The sequence below is a fragment of the Musca autumnalis genome, unplaced genomic scaffold, assembly GCF_047663935.1.
Source record: "Musca autumnalis isolate F117 unplaced genomic scaffold, ASM4766393v1 scaffold_1, whole genome shotgun sequence".
NCBI lineage: Eukaryota > Metazoa > Arthropoda > Insecta > Diptera > Muscidae > Musca > Musca autumnalis.
This window is the reverse complement of record NW_027411644.1, coordinates 258,264,479-258,290,230: the sequence shown is the minus strand read 5'-3', so window position 1 is coordinate 258,290,230 and position 25,752 is coordinate 258,264,479. Positions and strand designations below refer to the sequence as shown.

Genomic DNA, 25,752 nt, shown 5'->3' with positions numbered 1-25,752 from the left:
GTCTTTATGTCATGTCATTTCATTATCAAATAATAAAGGGTCGCGGAATTTTGTAATAAATATAAAGGTCTTGAGGTTTTTAGCTCATTCTGTATTTAAAAAATTACTAGTTCAGTATCGTAGTGAGAGTATCTATATCGTATCACCCAACAGTCCGCGTCTTCTTGTGTATAACAATGGACACCTTCAAAGTAGATGTTCGACCGCCTCTAAGTTTGTCCTGCATGCGGGTTCCATTAGCCATCTCTGAGTAGAACTCACGAAGTTTGCCGTTATAGTAGCACATTGGTGGATTAACCCAGTTGGTAGATCGATTGACTTAGAGCTACCTTGTTGTTGTTGTTGTAACAGTGTTTTTTATTATGTTTGTATGTTCGTTCTTCTCTTCAATCTGGCTCTGGGTATATCTTCAGTTCCAGGAAAATGTCTGATTCGATGGCTGATAGCCACAGATCCTCTGGAGTTAGATGAGTAGGTTTGGCGGGGCAGTTAAAAAGGTGTTTTGTGTCGTGCGGGCCCATGCTGCATACTGTCTTCATGCTGTAATTTCATTCTGTCTTGCACGGCGATTTCCGCCCAATACGAATTTAGGCGACTGCAATATCTCGTGCATAGTTGAGCCAAAACTACTCTGGTTTGCCGTGGCAGCTGACGCTCCTCAGCTGCGATAGATGGGGGTTGTACTCCGAGGACTTTTGAGCTATCTTATACTTGTTCTTCTGTATCATTAACATCATTAGAAGTGCATGAAATTACATATCTATTGGACAAAATCTACGATATATCAAGAGTTTTCCGTGGAGTTTATCTCGAAAACCAATTAGAAAATCGTTTTACTGTCTTAATCAAATGGTATGTTCCAGTACTGCAAGAATCACCTATTTTTTACTATTTTTTCTCTTAACATAAAGGAAAAAATGTTATCGTAGTAAAAAATAGTAGCTTCTTGCAGGTTCTGGAACAGAGCAAAATATTTATATTTCCATTTTAGATACATTTGTTTCTAAATAGTAGGAGAAAATAATGGAGAAAAAAGTATTGTTGTGCGCCATAAAGTGATAATATCTGCTATAAGTAGTAGCATACCCACCTGCATTTTTTTCTATCACTAACAAAGTTGTAGCTAAAAGCAACCGTAAACGAAATTAATGCTCAAAGATTGGTTATATGATATTAAAATCTGTAGGCCTATTCTGTAACTTTTATCGATTGAAAGGTTGTTAAAATTTCTTCTGTTTTCGTAACAACTACAAAACAAACAAATGAAATTGTTGTAAAAGAAACAATGAGTGAAGTTGTTAAAAAGTAACTAATTAGGGGGGCTGCTGTAATTTTTATTGTATATTGTACCCTCAGCCTTTAGGCTAACGATAAGAATGTACCTAATTGAAATAATGGTCTTAGACTTCTCATCTGTTTTGAGAAACCCGCTTCAAACACTTTGGAGTCGATTCAGTCCAGTTCGTCCGTGTCTCTGGCTCGAGCGCATGGTAACTCTCGAACGGATTCGGTCCAAATTTTAGATCTCGCAAATTTTGTCCAAACTTTATGTCATATCGATCAAACCTTCAAAAAGTTTCGCTAAAATGGTGTTCACAAAAACTCTCGAAGGTTTAAATCGGTTCAGTCCTTCATGTACCTCCCACACAAAATTTCAAATATCCGATTTCACCGAAACAACCTAAAATTACTTCCAGACGTACTTATATTAAGAGGGTCTATATTGGACAACATCTTCGGATACCTCCCTCACAAAAGTTCAACATATGTGCAGTTTAAGGGCTGTTCGAGGATCCATTGAACATTTTGACCAGTGATACTATTTTTAGTCTTGTTTACAGCGAATGTGGTCGATATAGTTCATATTTAATTCTAAACATCGAAACACTAATATATTATACTCTGTTCCAAATTTCAAAATTGCATCGAAAATATTGTGAACTCTATTAAATTTACATACTTTATGTCAATTTTGCATATAAAATAAACTAAAAACCGTTAAAATAGCTTTATGTAACGCTACACAACATTTTTAACTTTCATGAATTTTGGTCAAGTTGGGCCCCCTCCGAAATGAAATCCTGCGTACGTCCTTGGGTGGCTTATAACTTCAGTATCCCCCTAAAAGAAATGTTTACCCGTGAAAATATTATACACAGGGGAAGTGGTATAGGTTATCACATAGTCTGCTCCTTTTCGACTATAACTTTGGCTCATTTTGTTATACCCTACACCACTATGTGGGGAGGGTATTATAAGTTGGTTTTGGCCAAAAAGTTTGTAACGCATCGAAATAATGGTCGTAGACCCATACTTATATATACCAAAATGAATGTCTCGACGAGCTGAGTCGATCTGGCTATGTGTGTCCGTCCGTCCGTCCGTCCGTCCGACTGTCCATCTAAACCTTGTAATCACGCAATTTTGATCGGATCGTCACGAAATTTTGGATGTTGATGGGGGTCCCAGAGGGGAAGAAGCCTATTGATTTTGGTGATGGTCGGATAATATTTAGGGGTCGGAATGGGCAAAAAACTTATGTGGATAAAAAGACAACGTTTTTTTCCAAAGCGAATATCTCAGCTTCTATACGGGGTATACCAAAAGCAAAACCTGACAATAAAAGTAGAAAATATCACCTTTCTAATGATGTAAAGTAGGTTCTCGTAGATGATCAAAAAACGAAGATATCACAATAGTCGGAAATAAAACCCATATTTTCATTTTTGTGATTTTAATTATAATGACGAATATCACAGCTTTGGTTGGGGACTTTCCAAAAGCAAAGCCTGGCTATGAAAGTAGAAGATCCCATCTTTACCATGATGTAAACTAGGTCGGCGTAGGTGACCAAATAACGGAGATATCGCAATAGTCGTTAATACATCCTATTTTTCCACTTTTTTGGAAATCACGCAACAGGTCGCAATTTTGATCGGATCGTCACGAAATTTTGAGGGTTAATAGGGGTCACACAGATGAAGAAGCCTGATGATGGTCGGAGAATATTTAGGGGTCGTAATGGGCAAAAAACTTATTTGGAGAAAGAGACAATGTTTTTTTCCTAAGGGAATATCTCATCTTCAATATGTTGTATACCGAAAGCAGAACCTGGCCATGAAAGTAGAAAATATCGCCTTTCTAATGATGTAAAGTAGGTTCTCGTAGGTGATCAAACAACGAATATATCGCAATAGCCGCTAATAGAACCCAACTTTTTATTTTTGCGATTTTAATAATAATGACGAATATCACAGCTTCGGTTGGGGATCTTCCAAAAACAAAGTCTGACTATGAAAGTAGAAAATCCCATCCTTACAGTGATGCAAAGTAGGTTGGCGTAGGTGGCCACATAACGGAGATATCACAATAGTCGGCAATACATCCCATTTTTTCATGTTTTGTAATCACGCTACAGGTCGCAATTTTGATCGGATCGTCACGAAATTTTGGGGGCTAATGGGGATCCTACAGAGAAAGAAGCTTATTGATTTGATGGTCGGACAATATTCAGATGTCGGAATGGGCAAAAAACGTATTTGGAGAAAAAGTCAACGTTTTATTTCAAAGCGAATATCTCCGCTTCTAAAAGGGGTATATCAAAATGAAAGTAGAAAATATCACCTTTGATAATGGTCGGATATTATTCAGGGGTCGGAATGTGAAAAAAATATTTGGAAAAAAGACCAACGTTTTATTTCAAAGTTAATATCTCTCTTCTGTAGGAGGTATATCGAAAGCAAAACCTGGCAAGGAAAGTAGAAAATATCACCTTTACAACGATGTGAAGTAGGTTTTCATAGGTGGTCAAACAACAGAGATATCGCAATAGTCGGTAATGCATTTTTTTCCATTTTTGGGCAATCACACTACGAAAGTTTGATCGGATCCTCACGAAATTTTGGGGGTTGATGGGGGTCTAACACAGAAAGAAGCCTATTGATGGTTGCCATACATCCAACTTTTCCATTTTTTATTTGGGTTGTACTGTCGATGCACTTAAATGCGTTTCAAAAAAATTGACCTGTGTTAATGAAGACATTCAGAGCAAAGGCGCTAAGCTATCCCAATTTTAATATTTTGAATTTTATTAGTCAAAAGCTTATGAACAGGGGTAGTGGTGTAGGGTATCACATAGTCGGCCCCGACCCGACTATAGCCTTGGCTCACTTGTTTTTTTTTTTGTTTTATTCCATTTTCCAACAGGTGATTTTACGATTACCAATATATAATACAATTTTTCCCTCAAACATCCCAAAAGGGAGACTTCTTTCATATCAATGAGTACATGACGCCTTTCTATGTATATGTATGTATTCGTAATCATGTTAACTAGATGGTATTATTGAGATGTTAATCCATAACGACAATATTTGTTGCTGTAAAACGGAGCGATGTTATCGGAAACTGAATATTACAAAAGCAAGTTCAGTTATCCCATATTTTTAGAGTTATACGATACTTTTCATTAAAGCGACTTACTGTAGAGCCGAGTCCACTGTATAAAGTAATTTCTCCAAATTGACTTTAATAGAATTCAAAAAAATGACTTGTTGATGAAGAGAACTTTTAAAATGCCCTCGCGTTTTTATTTTGTTTAACATTTCATTTCCTTGTTACGATGAATCCCTATTTCCCTATGCAAAGAATTTCTTTGTGTATTTCTACAAAAACAAAAACACATCACCAACACATACAACAATAATAATAGATGTATAGGATATAAGTTGAACTTGGAATTTCCACACTTATTTATACACCAGAGATAAAACTGGAAAGGCTTTTTGTTTAATTTATAATAGCTCACATTCGTAGTTTCATAGCTTTGTACATATTTCAAATGTTTTATGTGCCTCCTTTTACTCTACACCACTTTATTCTTCATCATCGTTCTTCTTGTAAGCCACACAATAAATGTTTTCTTGTTTTGGCATATGTATATTGTTTTTTTTTTTTTGTTTTGTTTTCCACCACATCAAGCCTGTGCCCTTTTTCCCAGTCACATACAGCACAGCCAAACGTCAAAGTCCTTGCCCTTTTCGTATCGTCGTATCAGACAAAAGAGATATTCACTTCCATCACTTGTTCTTCTGCATCCTTTTCTCCTCTTTTCCTTCATCTGGCCTTTGAATGTTGTGTTACATGATTGTCGTAATTGTACTGTAAATACACTTGAATAACATGAATTATTCATACTTTGTTTCATTTTTATTTTCTTTTGATATGTTTTTTTTTTCTGTGTTCTTGCCTTAGTTGGATGCTGGTTGTTTGCTGGTGGCTTTTCTACATTATTACTGCCACTCATGCAACCAACCAGCCAACCTTTTACGCCCTTCTGAATCTTTATCAAATTAGTTACAGGTTTTGCCTTTCATAAGTACCATTTACAATCTTCATCCATTCCTCATCTGCATTTCAACAAAACACAAAAAAGAAATGAACGATAAAGGTTATAAAAACGACACTACTTTTCTTCACATATGGATCGTTTGTATAAATACAGCTGTAAATTTTCCTTGAATACAGTTAGATACCCAATGTTTTTTCCAAAAGTCAGTTGGTGAAATAAATCATTTCCATTGAGGAAACTTACTGGGCGGAACAGTGGTGAAATTAGATTATTTACATGAATTGTCCTGTGACAATATGCATATAATGATTGAGTAATCGTTACCAGTAAAGGGGTTTTAAAAGCCGTATGCAGCCACCAACGTCGATCGGGACCGTCACTATATATTCCTACACTACACTATGTACAGTGGCGAAGACTTGGAGAGTATTGAAACTACACCATAGGTTAGGTTTAAGTATGCGCAGCCATAATTCGTCACTACTGCTCAACGCGAAGACGTTAGGTCAATTGTATTCATCATTCAATTGTGTGTCCTACGCTATGTGCCCAGAGCCATTTACACTACCTGAAAAAACGGACAAGAATCACAGGATGCGGTGAGGATTGACAAGTTAGAGCAGAAATATCATAGTCATCTAATAGTCTCTGCATGATGCATCTAAGCATAGACCAGCGACAGAGCATATGCTTATTCGTTTCCATCTCTTCTTTATCCTATATATTGGTTCCTTTTCACTTACAAGTTACTCGCAATTCCAGTCTCGTAGATACAATGATGCTCCTCACACCGGTTTTGACTAGCAACCAATGACTATCGCTAATTTTTCCGTCGTGGTCAGCTTTGTTAATGATTGCCAATCGAATTTCGTTACCGGGCATCATTGGTAGCGGTCTGACATAAGGGTTAATTGATATGAGAGAAATCTCCCTTGTACCTTCGAGGATGTTGTGGGAACATACATATGTTCCCACAACATCCTGAGGGGGTGCTCGCCTTCTGAGTATTGGGCTTTTTCCACCCAAGAACCATCGCCTTCTTGGGCTCAATCACCCTAGCATCCTTGCAGCATGTGGCCGTACCTACAATAGACTGTCCTTCAGCGTTAACCTGAAGATTAGATTTGAGTTTAGAAACAGACTGCTCCGCCTATTGTTCACCTTCACAGTTTTCGCTCGGCTTTGGGTTAAGTTCATTGGCCTTCTTCTTACGTTTTGTGTTTGAGTTTGCTTTAGTACAGAAAAAGACTGCATCACTTTGCTTGGAGCAACGGGATTTGTTTCCTCTACTCCCTTGCTCGTTGTTGTAACAGTGTTTATTATTATGTTTGTATGTTCTTTCTTCTGTTCAATCTGGCTCTGGGTCTGTCTCCAGTTCCAGGAAAATGGCTGCTTCGATTGGATGTAGCCACAGATCCACTGGAGTTAGATGAGTAGGTTTGGCGGGACAGCTGAAAAGGTGCATTGTGTCGTGCGGGCCCATGCCGCATACTAGGAAGATGTCTTGCACGGCGCGATCGATATCCGCCCAATAAGAATTTAGGCGACTGCAATATCCTGAGCGTAGTTGAGCCAAAACTACTCTGGTTTGTCGTGGCAGCTGACGCTCCTTAGCTGCGATAGATGGGGGATGTACTCCGAGAACTTTATTCACACTATATTTGCTTATGGCCTTAGCAACTGCATCCATGTGAATACTATTTAAACCTGCTTGCCCTTGCTCGTTGTCGCTGTCACCATTTTATCCATCTGAAGCTCGTGTTGAGGCGCATGACAATAAATTCTTTCGCATTTTCTCATCTACCTGAGTTTGCTTTTGATGAAGATGACCTCCTTCTCAAAGCGCATATTAGGATCTCTTATCACGAAAGACAGGAAAAAGGTAGAAGGAGGAGAGTAGACGTAACAGAGAGATGAGAAGAGAAGGCCATGTCCATTTAAGGTTCCTGTAGTAGGTTAACAGAGCTGGATGGTCTACAGGAAAAATAAGAGAGATGTATAATCTCATGCACACCAAATGTATAATCACCATGCCTATGACTCTTGGCTGAAAGTCTAGGGCATCGGCAGAGAAGGTGTTCAATTATTCAGGTCTCTTCCACATACTCACATAGACTGCAATACCCGATATTGTTCCCCTCCAACTTACTTGGGAATATATGTTACTGTTACCTCTTTCTACAGTATCGGTATGTGCGTCAATAGGTTTGGGTCCTTTGAGATCACTATACGAAATCTTGCAGCTGCATGAACTCCCTTTACGAGGGTCACTAGAAACCGTTCTGGCCTAGACAACACGTAGTGTCGCCAGGCGTCACTTGACATTTTTTTTGGAAAGTTTGGCAGTTTTTAGCCCAAGGGTACTCAGGACAGAGTTCTAGAAAGTTGTTTATTGAGATATAAGTAGACAGCGGAATTTCACGCAACCCCTATTTTTGGTCCGATTCATGTCAAATTTTGGAACTTGGCATATTTTTGATTTCTAATTAAATTGCAATCGAAACATATGACATATGCAAAATTATGCAACAAATACTTCAATAATAGGTACAAAAATATTTGTATGTACATTTTTTCTGTTTAAAATTCTTTTCAGACAAGTCAATAAAATAGAGAAATGTATAGCCACAGCCTCAACCTTCAAAATACCGAAAATCGAGAGGTATCGTTCTATGGGGGCTATATGAAGGCCTGAACCTAAACCGACAAATTTAAGGTGGAAAGTTGTTTACCCCAAATACCAAATTCAGCTATTTTGGCGGGGTATTGAGGCCACAACCTTTAAAATACCGGAAATCGGGAAGTACCGTACTATGCGGGCTATATGAAGACGTGGACCTATACCAATAAATTTAAGGTGGAAAGTTTTATACCCCCAAGGAAGACTTAATACCAAACTTCACCCATTTCGGAGGGATATTGAGGCAACAATATATGTAAATACCAGAAATCAGGAAGTACCGTTCTATGGGGCTATATAAAGACGTAGACCTATACCGACAAATTTCAGGTGGAAAGTTTTATACCTCCAAGGAAGACTTAATATAAAATTTCAGCTATTTCGGGGGGATATTGAGGACACAACCTTCAAAATACCGGACATCGGGAGGTACCGCACTATGCGGGCTATATGAAGACGTGGACCTATAACGATAAATTTCAGGTGGAAAATTTTATACCTCCAAGGAAGACTTAATACCAAATTTCAGCCATTTCGGAGAGATATTGAGGCCACAACTTTCAAAATACCGGAAATCGGGAGGTACCGTACTATGCGGTCTATATGAAGACGTGCACCTATACTGATAAATTTCAAGTGGAAAGTTTTATACACCCATGGAAGATTTAATACCAAATTTCAGCCATTTCGGAGGGATATTGAGGCCACAACCTTCAAAATACCCGAAATTCGGAGGTACCGTTCTATGGGGGCTATATGAAGACGTGGACCTCTATCGAGAAATTTCAGGTGGAAAGTGTTATACCCCCAAGGAAGACTTAATACTAAATTTTAGCCATTTCGGAGAGATATTTAGGTCACAACTTTCAAAATACCAGAAATCCGGAGGTACCCTTCTATGGGGGCTATATGAAGACGTGGACATATACTGACAAATTTCAGGTGGAAAGTTTTACACTCCCAACAAAGACTTTATAAAAAATGTCAGCCATTTAAGTGTGATGATGACGCCACAACCTCCAAAATATCGGAAATCGGAAGGTACAGTTCTATGGGGGCTATATGAAGACGCGGACCCATGCGGACAAATTTCAGGTGTAAAGTTTCATACCCCTAATGAACACTTAATACCAAATTTCAGTTATTTCCGTGGGATTTTTGGACCACAAATCCTTGTATACATTTTTGCATATGCTCATATGCTCATGCTACGACAATCCTAACCATATATGCATTTGCATAGGATTCCGCTGCGGTGTCAGAATATGGTTAATAATTTTCGTGTCGCATAGTGGAACCAAAGCAATGTCTACTTTAGTTCTGGGAAGGTAGAGAAGAAGTTTGGCAACTGCCGCTTTACAATAATGCAGGTTTATTTGCACCAGACCAGGCTGCCTACGTTCTTCACTGTGACTCCGGGATGCGGAACCAAAGCCACACCAACCCGAAGAACATTTCTCTCTTACAGCTTTTAATGCATTTCCATCCACAAAGAATTTATAAATTTGTGAATGAATATATCTGAGGACGGTCATGGCATAGCCCTCAACTACCATGATTAGGACTTGGCAGCTAAGAATATTACGAGTATTAACGAGTCTCCGTTCTATCGCAGTTGGTACCCTGACAATAAACCCGAAACATCGATGGACACGTGGTCGCTTAACACCCCGATGTTAGGGGATCTCGTTTTAGAGATCACTACCTGATATATCGCTTCTAAGTTAGCAATTTCTATTTTGTCTACGACTTATACTTGTGTGTCATGCGAGTTACAGCCAGTGTTGCCGAATTTGACGATTTTTTGGCCTAAAATTGAAAAATGACGATTTGACGATTTTATGGTCCAAAATGACGATTTTTCACGTAATCCCGAATTGCATGAAATAAAACATGATAACTATATTTTGACCAGAATTTCACGAAAGTCTTTAAGGAAAGCAATATTCCAAACTCGGTTTCATGAGCTATTTTAATGTTTTTAAACAATTTCGAGACGGATTGGCCTTATTTATATCTGGAATAGAGGTATTTTCATAGTTTTTGCCTCATCTTGGATTTACATCAGCTGAAAATTTTCATGTAGGATTTTTAATGAATGAAAATCTTCATTGAAAATTTTTGGAGATATAATACTTCCGACCCATGTCCTCTTTAATGAGAGTTTTTGTCGATTTTCGACTGCCCATCAACCAAATGTACGTGTACCGACAAACATGGACGGTCACACTGTCAAGCAAGCGATGTTTGAGCTAAACTGTCATTCAAAACTGGCAATGTGTACCCAGCTTTACCTTGTTGCATTACTGCAAACTAGAAAACCACAGGGAAAACTATCATCTTCTGAAAGCTGTTTTATAGCGGTAACTAAGGGGTTACATCTACTTGTCACTTTCAAAAAAAAAAAAAAAAAAAAAATGACAAAAGTGCCGCAAAAAAATTCAAGAAGGGAACAATTTCTTGAGATTTTTATGTAGCATAGATACTTTAAACGCGTTTTTCTCGAAATGGCATTTTTGAAGTCGGTGCCAACGATAGCTCGAAACCGAATTGACTGATCTTCACATGGTTTGGTGAGCTTAAGGTTTGCACTTAAGCGAGATAGTTTTTAACAAAAATTTTGCCAGATTTTTTGACGAAAAAACAAGTAAAAAAGTATCAGAGAGACCGACAGAGATATACCCTCAGCCTATGTGAATTGAAACTGTGAGCCAAATTTTGGACCAAATCCGTTGACCACTTCTTGTGAAATAGTGCGCTCCAGCCACTACACATGGTGTCATATGGGTTTTTTGTGCCTTTCAGGTTATTTTGTCAAGAAGTATGGGCTTGGCCCTGATGAAACTTGTACCGTCGTATGGAGGGCCGTGAATACAAGTGGCTACATCAAAAATCAAAACGATTCGAGACAGGTCCTAAACTGAACTTTTCCAAAATTTTGTGTGGGAGGTACCCGAAGGCGTGGACCGATGGAGTCCATATTGGAACCGAATCTAAGTTTGGTAGAAATTTCACTACGTGCAAAGTATGGACCACGTCGGATACTCCCTTCGAGAGTAATCGTGTGCACACGTTTTGCGACAATTTTTGAACATTTGTGGGGGAGGTACCTGAAGGAGTGGACCGATATGGCTTATCTTCGAACTTAAACTAAGTTTGCACAAAATATTGCGAAGGCCAAATGTTGGACCGAATCGGCAGATCCGTCGGAGAGTTATGCTGCGCTCCAACAACTACACACGGTGTCATATGGGTTTTTTGCACCATTCAGGCTATTTTGTCAAGAAGTATTGGCTTGCCCCTGATGAAACTTGTACCGTCGTATGGAGGGCCGTGTATACAAGTGGCTACATCAAAAATCAAAACGAATCGAAAGCAGTAGTGCGATTCTCTAACTCATTTTTTCAGTTACCGACAATTGTCGGTAAAATTAAAATGCTTATAATTTCGGTAATTACCGATATTTTTCGGTAAGTTAGCGACAAATAAAAAGCAGTCGTAAAGTTCCACCGATATCAAGAGTGTTGTCAACTTTTATTTGAACTTTTTATTCATAATTTTGCGTTTTAATTTTACCGATTTTTGTCGGTAACTCAAAAAATGAGTTAGAGAATCGCACTACAGGTCCTAAACTGAACTTTTCCAAAATTTTGTGTGGGAGTTACCCGAAGGCGTGGACCGATGGAATCCATATTGGAACCTCATCTAAGTTTGGTAGAAATTTCACTATGTGCAAAGTATGGACCAAGTCGGTTACTACCTTCGAGAGTTATCGTGCGCACAAGTTTTACGACAATTTTTGAACATTTGTGGGGGAGGTACCTGAAGGAGTGGACCTATATGCCACAACTTCGAACTTAAATCGAATCTGGACAAAATATTTCGATACCAAAAATTTGAACCGAATCGATTGATCCGTTCGAGAGTTATCGTGCGCACCAGCCAGACAGACCGACAGACAGACAGACGGACGGACATTGCTAGATCTACTCAAAATTGTCTGAAACGGATATCGTACATACATACTTGGGGTCTAAACCATTATTTCGATGAGGCACATTTTTGGTCGTATCAAAGTGTAAATACCCTCTTTAGCCTAAAGGCTGAGGGTATATATAATCAATCAATTTTGAAATTTTGACTATTACGGTTAATTTTTTTTTTATAAAAACGTTTGTTTAAAATTCTATTTCGCCTTAAGGCAAGATTAATAGGTTCTTAAAATGCTTACAAACATGTACGATAATCGACCCATCCGTTTTCGAGTCATCGTTGGCATGCAAAACGCTTTTACAAAAAAGGGTTTCACAGATAGCCATTTACCACAAGACTTTGCAATCTTTTTCAACAACAAAAATACCAAAAGTAGTACAAGATGTGCTCTTTCTTTCTTGATGAACGAACTTTTAAAAAAAATTTGGTAGTTTCTTTGAAAACAATTCAAGAAAATTAGTTTTTTTGGTCTGCCCAACTAGGGACAACCCTTTAAGTGAGATTGGGTTATATTTATTGCTGTGGGTTGTATATTTTATGTTGTCAGTCTCATTGACAAACCTATCGGCTAAAAAATCGCATTAAACGGTAACCAAACCTAGTTTTGGATCATGATGACGATTTTCCAAATTTTGTTGACGATTTCCGACCAAAAACTGTCGGCAACGCTGGTTACAGCTCATTTACTACGGGTTTTGGCATAATTCAACAAAAAAGTTTTTTTTGAGTTTACAAAGATCTAAAACACTTTAAATCATGCTTGATATTGCACAGAAATTTAGCACTGATATCTGGCAAGCTGTTAGCAAAATATGGTCCAAGTGGTTATTTTATTTTTTGTGTAATAATCTTTTTCAGTTGGGAAGTCAAATTTCAATCACCATGTGTGAGTTAGATATTCAGTACATCTTGTTGGTTCGCGACAGGATCCCTTCTCCTTTCTCAACCGGACTTGGGAACGGCTTTGGCGGAATTTGGTGTGACTTATATCAAAGCTATAGATACAAGCAATAAACTTAATTTTTTGATCACCCACATCTATTACTCTCAATATTACATTTTTTAGTTCTCACACTTAACCATCAATCATAGATCTTTATATGGAAAATCTGTTTTATATTGAATAATGTCGAAATTATTTTTCCACTGTATGTTTTTCAATTTATGACTGCTGAAACTTTTCATAGGAAAGAGACAGTATAACAACTCACAACAAGTTGTATATCATCACTTGTTGTTGTTTTGTCATTTATTCTGTTTGGTAGAGTGACATGTATATCATTATCGTCATCATCATCATTAACAACAAGATTATTTTGCAATATTTCCGTTTCCCTTGAAAACAAAAACTATAGGGAGAACATGAAACTATTCAATTAACAAATGTATTTGTTTGTATCCAAATGTGTATATGGCTTACAAAAGCATATGTACATACACACTCTCATTCACTTTCTCCATGTTCTGAACACAACCTTCCTGCATTATTTATTTACGATATAAATTTTTTGTTGCTGTTATCGAAATACTTTTTAATTATCTTAATTGATTTTCAGTTTATATCCTGACCAACTGACCATCATGTATACACGATGACCATTCGCTAGACCCGCCATACACCCACCCTTCTTCCATCATTCTTCTTAAGCGAACTTTTAATAATTTTTATTCTTTTGTTTTTTTCCTCATTTTCTTGCAGTGCTAGTTTAAAAGAAGGCTAACCAAGCAAAAACAGCGAAAGGACCGTAAAAGCTGAACAAACAACATCTGCTGGTGTGGTGGTTATAGTGGCCTTAATCCATAACAGAATTGAAACAGAGAGTATTTTAATGACAGCTATATAATATCCTGTTTGTCAAGCGAAAACTTGGAACATTTAACAAAATCAACACAAGTTTTATAATACAGGAAAAACAAAGTTGATTGTTAACAAGAATTTCTATAAAGTGCATTACAAGAAAAACAACAACAAAAACACCAACAAAATACATTAAACTACAACAGTGTAAAAGCGAAAAGAATTTTATATTAACATTTTCTTGCTGAAGGAAACGCGAATTTTCATTGGCAAAAAAAAAAAAAACGAGAAATAACAACATCAAAAAACCATTATAATCATCATCAGACCATATCCTCCGCTGGTATACAAACTCTACAAAAACCTCTACAGTACTTGTTAGTACATATTTAGTATATAAACATATTAATATTGTCAAACTGCTGCTGCTGCGCTGGTTGGTCCATTATTGACTCGAGCAGTTGAACTAAATCGACTTTTTTGTACGTACATCACCATCATCATATTTAAACGACAATATTAGCTGTTTGCTACTTGCTCCATCCCAAACCCGATTCAAAGCGAAACCAACAACATCGACGGTTGTCATTTGTAACAACATTATAACCACATCATTATCTGCAGCATTGCTCAGCACTAGCGTCGGGAAACAGCTGAAATAAATAACATTATGTCAAACTGGGAGGAATTCTACAATACACATCTGCCTCCAGCAGATTTTGAGGATAATCGTTCACTACTAAAGGAATTTTGTGAACGACACAATCGACTGCAAAACCGAATCGTCCTTGTAACAGTAAGTTCAGTTTTTTTGTTATTTATGTACATTTTTTACTTATTGTTATATTAGTTTTTTGGCATAGCTTCTATATTTATTGGGATGTAACGAGGATATTTACACTTTCATACGGGCAAAATGTGCCTCAGTGAAATAATGGTTTTTAAACCATTATTTCATCTGAAAGGTCACTTCTTTTTTTTTTTACTAAAATCGATCGTTCTCAACGCCACTCATTCCCACCCCTACCGAACCGAGGGGGCGACCTCCCTTTGAACGTAGGGATCGCGTACACACCAAAATCCGGATAATGGTGGATGCTAAGTGATCATTGAATACCAGCTACAGATAATATATTTCCAACAGCCGGTTAGTTTATATAACTACTAAGATTAAGAACTTATGGGTTCAAGAAAGAAATTAGTACAGACTTAATGATGTCAATGTTCATGCCAGTCTATATTACTATACAAAAAATTGAAATCACTGCACATTCTACTTACAGGTTCACATGACAAATAACTTGTGCGATGAAAATCAGTATACAATATTTGATAGTTTCTACTACATCTAATAGGAACATTTAATCTAATAGAAGAAATAAGGAAGTCTGAAGGTATATTGCCATTTAAAATTTTAAGTACAAAAATAGTGTTAATCATTATGCGTCTGCTTTTTAATGTGGGTAATTGTATTAATTTTAGCCTGCTAGTGTATGGAGGAAGAACAAAGTCACTATTCCAATGAAAACTTCTCAAGGCAAAGAGTAAGAACTGTTTTTGAACAGATTCTATTTTATCGGCATAAATTCCATAGTAAAGATCCCATATTACTGACCCATATTCTAATATGGGCCTAACAAGGGAAACAAATAATTGCTTAGTAACATATGGGTCTTAAAATTCCTTAGCCCATCGTTTTATAAAACCTAATACACCATTTGCTTTATTCACCATTGATATAATGTGATTATTAAAATCTAATTTTGGATCCATTAAAATGCCGAGATCAATAAACGATACTACGGACATCAAATCTGTCCCATTAATGTTATAATAACCTGAAATTGGATAATTCCTGGTAAAGCACATATGTTTACATTTTTTTAGGTTTAAATCCATGTTGTTAAAATCACACCACAGAGCGAAGCTTTTTAGATCGTTTTGAAGTAGATCAATACTTTCTTAAGACTTAAGCTACTTTCGGATTTTTTGTTGAAAAATATTGCACAGTGTTCTGACAAAATGGCCGCCTACAAAACACTGTTTTACTAAAGCAGTTTGCGGTGCCCACTGTAGCTCGAAAACTAACAAACTGATCAGCAAATGTCTTTGTGGGGTCACTAAAAAACTAATAATACACTATGCAACACTAAAAATGCAAACAACTTCTAGTATGCATTTTTTGAAAGTACATATTTAGACTACAAAAACCCTAGTAGGGTTTTGTTTTGTCAGATCCAGTTCGGATTTTATGGCCTCATCTAAACCGGGCTAAATCTACACTTTTTTGCATTTATCAGGTCTTTATCTCAGAAATGAATAGAAATTTGGCCTTGCTTGCTGTCTTTAGCAATATTGTAGCCCTAAACTAGTAGAACTTATCTTTTGAAAAAACCCCATAAGAAAAACTTCATCTAGGACATCAAAATCAATAAAATATAGAAAATTTTATATAATTGCTGAAATTCTGGTCAGTATCAGCTAAACTATAGGGAGTTGAACAAAAGTGACCCTTTGCAAAAATCTTCCAAATAAAGTTCTCAACAATTCTTTAGAACATTCGGAGACTCTAAAATGCTTACTTCATGTTGTTTCAGCGGTATTTTGCTGCACATCTTTTAGAACACGTATTTCAAACACAGTTCACACCAACAGTTTATTTATTTACAAATATTTTATAAATTAATTTATAAAATATAGATTTAAAGGCGCCGGGTACCAACAGTTTATTTTCGCATTTCGGATTTCACTACATTATTGACATTTTTATTAAATCGTCGTTGAAAAATGTTCTGAAAACAACGGGATAGAGGCATTTTACAACAATGACATGTTCTGAATTATTACATTCCAGGGAATACTTTTCCAAAAGGAAATATTCAGAAAAAATTAACGGTTTTGGAGATACGGTGAGAAATGTATAAAAATTGCGGCATTTTTGCATATATAGTATTTCCAAATTAAATGAAACCTTTTCCAAATTAAATGAAACCTTTTACAAATTGAATGAAACCTTTTCCAAATTGAATGAAACCTTTATTTTTATTGAAAGAAGTATTACAATCATATTAGTTTTTAAGGGGTTTCATTTAAATACTAATTAATAATTATTGACCAATATCAAAGTTTAAACTCAAATAATCCGAAAGAGGGGATTTAGGGTTAAAAAAAATGGTTGAATTTACCAGGGCTATATGTTATTTCTAATGAAGTGGTTCACGACTTCCTGCCTGTACAATCCTTAGTATCATAACCATTGCATAATTAAAACTGGCCGGTTTATTGAGCTGTTGGATACTTCGCTTAATTACGTCAAAATTTAATTTTTTTATTTTTATTTTTTTTTAAATGTCGTATTATCGGGTTCAATCTTGGGGGATATGGTGGTAAAAGTTTCAAATTGAAAATGCGGCTAAGATCTTCAAAATACTAGAAATCGGAAGGTATGGTTATTAGAGTTGTGTCGTTCATGAATGAACCGGCTCAAAGGAACGATTCCGTGAAAAGAACGAACGGATTCGTATCCAGCTCATTCTTTTATATCGTTCATTTAGATCCCCGATGGACGAGCCATTGCTGCTTACAAAATTAACAGCATTGGTTTTGCAGTCAAACTCTTAACAAACGCTTCGTTGGCGCAAGCAGCACAAATTTCCACACAAAACAATGATTCAGAGAGCTACTCGCTCAGTAACTCACCTCATTCAGTAGCACATATCGGTCAAATCTTTCTTTTGCATCATTCGTTCATCTGGTTCTTTCATATCAAAACCACCGCCACTACGTTCAGAAACAAAACCACCCCCATTAGCACACAAACAAGCAAGTAACACAACAGTTGTGTCATTCGTGAACAAACATTTTCGAAAGAACGATTCGGTGAAAAGAACGACGGAGTCATATGCAGCAGAGAACGAACGACTTCAAAATAAAATAATACAGTCAAATGTATTGTTGAACGAAAAAGAGCCAAAGAACGAAGTAAACGACCCGGATCTTTTTGGTGAACGGAATGAAAAGGATCGATCCGCTCAATGAACGAGATTGCCCAACACTAATGGTTATAACCCCAGAACATGGACCAACGTTGACAATTTTCGGTAAGGATATTTTGTGTTCACTGAGATCTCTAAATACCAGATTTCAGATCTATTTTATTTTATACACATTGAGAGCTCACTGTGCCAAATTATACCCCATATGATTGTACAGTACGGCTAATAGATAAAGTATACCTACGGTTATATGGTTCTTTATCAAAACATGGACTTAAAACCCCCATTTTCAATACCAAAATTTTATCTGATATATATAAAAACATTTGAGAAAAATGTTGACAGCCTATGTCAATTGGTACGGCAGATAAATAGTTTTTACCAAAATATGGAGTAGGTAGTATAAAGCTGTAAATTTTGAAACGATTTCACAACCGATAATCTGTAAATACCCTACAAATACCATCTCTAAAAAGAGCTGTTCCTATTATGTAATGGACATGTAATTGAGAATTACAGACGCAGCCAATCGTGAACTACTTCATTAGGCCCTGGTTCTTACTATCATGTTTTAAACCTTAATCCTCTTTTTCAGATTATTTTTCTTTAAACTTCATTGATGGCCAATAATTTTTATATTTTTTAATATAAGAAAGCAAAAAACCAATGAATTATGAATGGAAACCTGTTAAAAACTAATTTGATTTTAATATTTCTTTCTATAAAAATAAAGGTTTCTTTGATTTGGAGAAGGTTTCATTTGAATTGGAAAAGGTTTCATTTAAATTGGAAAAGATTTAATTTGGAAAAGTTTCATTTAATTTGGAAAAGGTTTCATTTAATTTGGAAAAGGTTTCATTTAATTTGGAAAAGGTTTCATTCAATTTGGAAAAGGTTTCATTTAATTTGGAAATGCTATATTTTGAAATCTGAGGCAATAAAGGTAGTTTTTCGAGTTCATTATTTCTCCAAATATTTTATTCTTGTCCTTATCCACAAATTTGCTTCAGAGTTCAGAAGAAGATTCTCATTGGTTTCAGAGATATAGCCCCGAATTTCTTACAAAACTCAATATTTAACCATGTTTAGATGGGGCCATAAAATCCGAGCTGGATCTGACACAACAAAACCCAACTAGGGTTTCTTGTCGTTTGGGTCTGTACTTTCAAAAAATCCTCAGTTCGAATTGTTTGCCCAAGATCACCTTAAAAATGTTGCACAGTGATATTGTCTTTAAGCGAAAAGGAATTTTTAAAAAACATGCTGAACTGTCAGACTCAAAACTTCAATTTTAACTAAAAAAGTGTTAATTCTCATGATGATCTATGATAATTGCTAAGGGTAAGCTTTTTATGTGTATAATAATCCCACAAAAACATATGAAGAAGCGGATCATCCGTTTTGGAGCTACAGTGGGCACCGCTTTCAAAAAGCCATTTCGAGAGAACCGCGTTTAAAATTTCGATATTACATACAAATCACACTGAATTTTTCCATTCTAACGCTCATATCTCAGCCAATTCTCAGCAACATATTCTGTTCTACATGTATTTTAAAATAAGCTAATACAAAATTTGTAAAATTTGCAAGTGGCCATAATTCCTTAACTTCAATAAAAATGGTCCATATCGATCTTCTTCTTAGGGTACCTCCCCCACAAAAGTTCAACATTTTTCTATTTTTAAAGTAAGCCAGTTTAATCACAGATTTGTTGTTTTAAAATTTTAAAAACAACAACTTTTTAAAGTGGTTGTAGTTAAAATTGATTTACTTTAGGGAAGGGCAGAGAATACTAGTTTCGTCCAACCCCACTTGGACTCATCAGTTCTCTTAGTTCTTTGCATTGAAGCAAAAAACTCTTCCCCAATTTTATGACGACTCCAGCTTAAGAATAAATGTGACCGACGAATTCGTTAAAATGCGAATTCAACAGAAACATTCAAAAACACTCGTAGCCGCATATGCAAACCAAATTAACTACTCCCACTGTTATGCGTCGTGGTAAAATTGGGGAAGAGTTTTTTGCCTCAATGCAAAGAACTAAGAGAACTGATGAGTCCAAGTGACGTTGGATGAAACTAGTATTCTCTGCCCTTCCCTAGAGTAAATCAATTCTAACTACACACACTTTAAAAAATTGTTTTTAGAATTTTAAAACAGCAAATCAGTGATTAATCGGGCTTACTTTAAAAAAATAAAAAGTAAACACATATCACAACAAAACTGCCAAAGTGAATCTAAAGTTCAACATTTTTCTTTAAATGCAGTTTAGAATCTGTTCCAATATCTATTGGATTATTATACCGATGCTGCTCCTTGTGGTCTTGTTTATAGCGATATTATGTTTTTGGTGGGGAAGTCCATGCTTCCTGACATAGTGGTCCAAAACGTCTATATTATACTGTGACCAGCTGAAATGACTGGGGGCGCATAATCTATCGAAAAGAAATGACTCCCAAAATAAAATTCACTTCCAACAGGGATCCATAACTTCAGGTACAGCTCCGCAACACTTTTGAGTTTTAATCCAAACATACATATATTTTTGTCGGTAAGTTCATACGTCCAAAAACTGAATACCTTCTAAATACATTGTAATTATTGGTAAAAGGATTTTTGGTAGCGTAGCCGGTATTCGATTCAATATTGTCAATATATAACATTACAATTCACTAAGGCTTATGGTATATCCCTGTCGGCAAAGTCGGCAGATATTTTTCGCTTGTTTAAGAAAGATTTTGTACCAAGTGTTCACGATGTACATATTTCATGACAACTTCTCGTTTTATTTAAAATTATGTTTCTTTATGTGCTAAGAGCTACAATAGAAATTGTAGGGTTACTAATTATAATGCTTGAAAGTACATGCACTTATCACTAGTCTCTTTACCACTTGTTTAGTGCATCTTTATGTGTACAATGACCTTTATTATCAATGCACAATCAGCTGCCTAAAAGTGTTATAACTTAAATGCTAGACAGACATAAGCACTTCATATTTTAGTTAGAGCTACATTAATATTTATTTTCGTATTATAATATCTATACTTTCTTATCGGATTGATTTTTTAAGATATTTATAGTCTTCTTGTTAAGGAGGACCACTAAAATATTATAAATTTGAATAGGAAATTTGAGTTTTTAATTAATTTAATTAATCGAGCTTTATGACCTAAGGAGATTACATTGAAAAATTAATATCTAGCGAAGTCCTACACGCACATCAACCGCTATGCGACGATCGTTTCGTTAGCTGGTTAGGCTAACATCCTCAGGCATATTAGATGTTGTTGTTGCTAGACAATTTTCGCCATTTTTAATGTCTAATACTCTTAAATATCTATCTAATACTCTTAAATAATTTATTCATAGAGCTGGAAACTGATCCATATGATTCTAAATTACCCAACTATTGGATCAAAAACATTCTGCATTTTTTATTAATTTCTCGTTGGAATTGAGCTGAATGATCGAAGATTGCTTTCTATTTTTGGCATTTAGGGTGTTTAGAAATATTTAAAGTCATGGTTAGGACCTCGTAATATAATACCGGCCACAGAGCCCTCGACTAGACTTGATTATCTAGGAATTGAAAGCCCTTGCCTGTACATCCTCTACTTCTGTCACTATTTCTCTCAGATTGTCGTATTATTTGAAGAAATTGTGATTGCTAATCAATCGATTTGCTACTACGAGTACCTATGGGCTAAACAATGTAATTTCGTTACACCTGAGAATCAATTACACCTGAGACTAAAGGTAAGGTCACATTAGGCAAATATTTGCCCTAGCGACCGGCAGTGTGCGCTTACTGAGAGCAAGTGAGCATAAATTTCAATGCATTATTTACTCTCACTTGTTCTCAGTAACCGCACACTACCGGTCCCTGGAGCAAATATTTGCCTAATGGGACCTTACCTTAATAGAATTAAAAAATGACAAAAAAGAAACAAGAATAATTTTGGAATAAAGAAGAAGAATATGATTTATTGATTAGATTAAGGTGTTAGAATAGTAATAACAATATTAATGATAAAATGGCATTAATATTTTATATACATATGTACAATGTTTGAACATACCCAAGAAGTTTTTGTTTTGTTTTTTTTTGTTGGTCAACAAAATACTTAAATATTTTATTGCGTTTAGCTTATCATGCCATGTGCCGGTATAATTTGAGGTTTTAATTGGTGTCTTTATTAAATACGAAGTATGAAGCTTAGGGTGACCCAAAAAAAGAGGAACATTTTTTTGTGAAAGGTTAACCATAATTTTTTTCATTTTATCTAAAAACCATATATATGAAATTTTATGGCAACCTGAGCGATCTTTATTTCCATAGTAATTTGTATGGGGACCAAAGGCGAATTTTTCACGAAATCGCTCAACAGGCTTTTCAACAAAAAAATGTTTTTCGTTTTTTGGGCCACTCTAATATAGCTATTCATATATAAACGTATGTCTGTCTTCATAATAATATTTCATTAAATAAAAACCAACAATTTTGTGCATATATCTGTACCATATATCCTCCTCTACATAGTACATAGATGTAGGCAGGAGCCTACCCAGGGGACTGCCCCAAAATTTGAATATTTTAGATATTTTTGTATATTTTACCATTAATAGTTCAAATGTTGTTCTCACATGTATCGGATCTAAAGAATAGCACGGGTAATATGAACGTCGTAGGCAGCGTAATTTAAGTTTTAGGAGAAGTGGGTTTGGTTTTTAAACCTAGACCTAGGTTAATATTTTTTCTTCTTATCTCAAAACAAATGTTTTGTTTTATTTATGATGGTACGGAGGTACATGAGGTCATTAGATATCTCAACATTGTAGTCCAACGAGTCTATTGCGTATTTGATGCAGAGCCTTTCTGCCATCGAGTCCCGCGACTTGAGAGCCTTAAGGAGTTATGACCACTTATTGAGCACGAAAAAATGAATTTTTCATGAATTTTTTGCAAGAAATTTACCAAAGTTTTTTTTTAGAAGATTTTATTTTCATCTGAAAGCTCACACCTTGAGCTACTTTCTGAAACATTGTTTTTACTAAAGCAGTTTGCGGTGCCCTCAGTAGCTCGAAAACGAATAAACAGATCAGGATATGTTTTTGTGGGTTCTAATAATCTTGTCCTTAAGCGAAACGGAATTAAACGTATCAATTTTTAAAAATATGATGAACTGTCAAATTGTTTTAAAGTCTCTCGTTTAAGGACACGCTTTTTTATGAAGATAGGATCATCCGTTTACAAGCTACAGTTGTTGTTGTTGTTGTAGCAGCATAAAAACCTACGTAGAATCATAGGTTTGATGCTGGGTTGGCCGCCGCTGGCCGAAACACTATGGTTTCGGGTCAATCCGGTACGAAAGAACCCGCTGCCGTGGGATTGACAAGCTACAGCTTACAAAAATGCCATTTCGAGAAAAACGCGTTGAAAACTTCGATGTTAAATACAGATCACAATAATTTTTTCATTTCTACCGATCATATTTCAGACAATTTTTGTCCGACCAAATTTTTTTGCAACATATTCTTTTCTAACTGTACTTTAAAATGAACCAATGTAAAATTTTTCGATTTTGTAAAATTTGCAAGTGGCGCCTGACTATCGACATATACATATATCACCGGTCCTGTAAGGCTGCCTTTAAGACCTTTCACTAATTCTACTATTTTGCTGATAGCAAAAATCTATGCCTGAAAGTCGCTGCAGCTATCATTAATCTTAATCTTGGACACATTTGTATATATTTTTTAGACCGCCCAGAAGAGAGTTACCTTCAGCCCAAATGCTCCTACTTGGAATAACTACGTCCCTACTTGGAATTAATGAGTCAAACCTGAAGGAGATGGGCATATATTCGCTTAGGCGAATACTGTCGTTTGATTCAAGCTGTCTATCCATTAATTTAAGTCCTTCGCATGTTCGAAATGTGAAGTCCAGTATGATCCTGAAGCTCGGAGCCTTAAAGCCGTCCAGAAGTCGAATTGGGTTACCCAGAGGTTGGTTGCAATATCACAGTTAATCAGAATTGACGCAGTCCTTTGATAGATTGGACAGTAACGCAAGTACACCGTAGAGGAATAGAGGACAATAAGGGAAGGGAAGAGGCTAAGTCGACTCCTTACTTTATTTCGACGAGGCACAGCCTAAACTCTGAAGGTGGAAAAATTATATATGCAGGTCTCCTTCGGGTTATTTATATACATATTTATACCCACAACCCTCAAGATGGTATGTATACTTTGATACGACCAAAATTGTGCCTCATCGAAATTGTGATTTTTGACCCCAAGTATGTTTGGACGAAACCCGTTTCAGACACGATAACTCTCGAAAGGATCACCGATTTGGTTCAAATTTTGGGTATCACAATATTTTTTTTCAAACTTAGTTTAAGTTCGAATATAGGTCATATAGGTCCAGTCCTTCCGGCACCTCCCCCTGGACTGAACTTTCCATACAGTAATATTACTTCCAGGCATATATCAGGGGCTGGATTCTTGTTCTATGCAAATTTAAAATGAGAAACATTTTCTTTATAATATTTTTCATTTGGAATTTATTTCCATTTTGAAATTTTTCATTTCACATTTTCATAGAATTGTGCCCCTAGGTTTGAATATGGGCTAAATCGGTAAACTCCTTCATGTGCCTCCCACACAAAATTTGGAAAAATATACGGGTATGTTCTGGGGCACACTTCACCTCTCACTTCACGCCTCAAGCATTTCGTCCACATCATTTACGGTTATTTTTCGAATATTTTGTGGACGGACTAGGGTGTACTCTTCTTTTGAAGTACCCTAATCATTCTTAGCCCAAGAAATTCGAAAAAAAATAGGAGTAAATGGGGTGAACAAAATCCTTGAGACGTGAAGTGTGTCGCAGAACATACCCGATAGTTTCACAGCTCGTCGCGGATCCTTTTGAACATTTTTGCAGAAAAATCTTCTCTAGGGCCCTCCGCAATTTTTTTTGGATAAGGGCCCAAAAGCTCAAAAAACGTCTGGCGGCATCAATTAAACTGGGTACCGACTACACCTTTTCTGATTCCTCCCACCCAAAATTTGGAAAGAATGCAGTTTAAGGACTCGTCTGGCACCGACTTAGCCAGGGGGATGCTCGCCCCTATATAGCAGTTTTTTTAGACAACTTTTGTATATTTTACTTGTAAATGGTCTCGAGATGCATTTTTTTACTAAGTCCCTGTCGTCTGGGATCGTTTTTAAATTGTTGGCGTCATGTTGTGTATTCGGACTTAGTTACTTCCAAAAGCTAAAAACCCTATAGACGCACAGAGGGGAAATGTGTGTTAAAAGTTGATCAAAAGCCCTAGAAAGCTCATTTACAGTCGGATTGATGTAAAATTTTGCACAAAGGATATCTTCTGTACAAGGATTAATCCTATAGAGAATAATGAAAATCGGTCCAGATTTGGATGCAGCTTCCATATATATTCGCATCTGATATGGGATAAAAATTCACCAAAATCACTTAAATTTGACACATGCAACCTGAACTAGCCTAAAAAAACATTGAGCCAATTTTCAAACAAATTGTTACAGATGTATATATAGTCCCATATACATATATTTCATTCCAAATTTTATTTTTTGAAACTTACTTAAATTAAATTTTTCTCAATTCACATGAGAAAAGCCGCGAATGTTTCTGAATAATGCAAACATATTTGATAGGTGTTGGTTTAGTCAGATAAATAAGAGCCCCGGTTATAAGGCGGAACAAAATTTAGTGTGAGTAAACCTTGCAATTCCATAAAAAAAAACATTTCCTATTTTAGTTAAGAAAAATTAGATTTTTTTGGAATGGCGCAAATATGCGCAATTTTTTATGATTGAATCTGATATTTGAGACTCAAGCGCATAAAACATTAGAAGAAACTATGGTCGGGAAACGACGGGGAAA

The 25,752-nt window shown here is 36.1% G+C and overlaps 1 protein-coding gene across 2 annotated transcripts in view; it reads left to right on the top strand.

Moving 5' to 3' along the window:
• The window catches only part of Ppcs (phosphopantothenoylcysteine synthetase), a 144,573-nt gene that overhangs the window by 17,252 nt on the left and 101,569 nt on the right, over window positions 1–25,752 (top strand). For both annotated transcript variants that reach the window (XM_073960945.1, XM_073960946.1), the window contains exon 2: window positions 13,723–14,617. In XM_073960945.1, coding sequence (XP_073817046.1) covers window positions 14,492–14,617 — 126 coding nt within the window. In that variant the 5' untranslated portion in view covers window positions 13,723–14,491. The remainder of the gene's footprint in view (window positions 1–13,722; window positions 14,618–25,752) is intronic.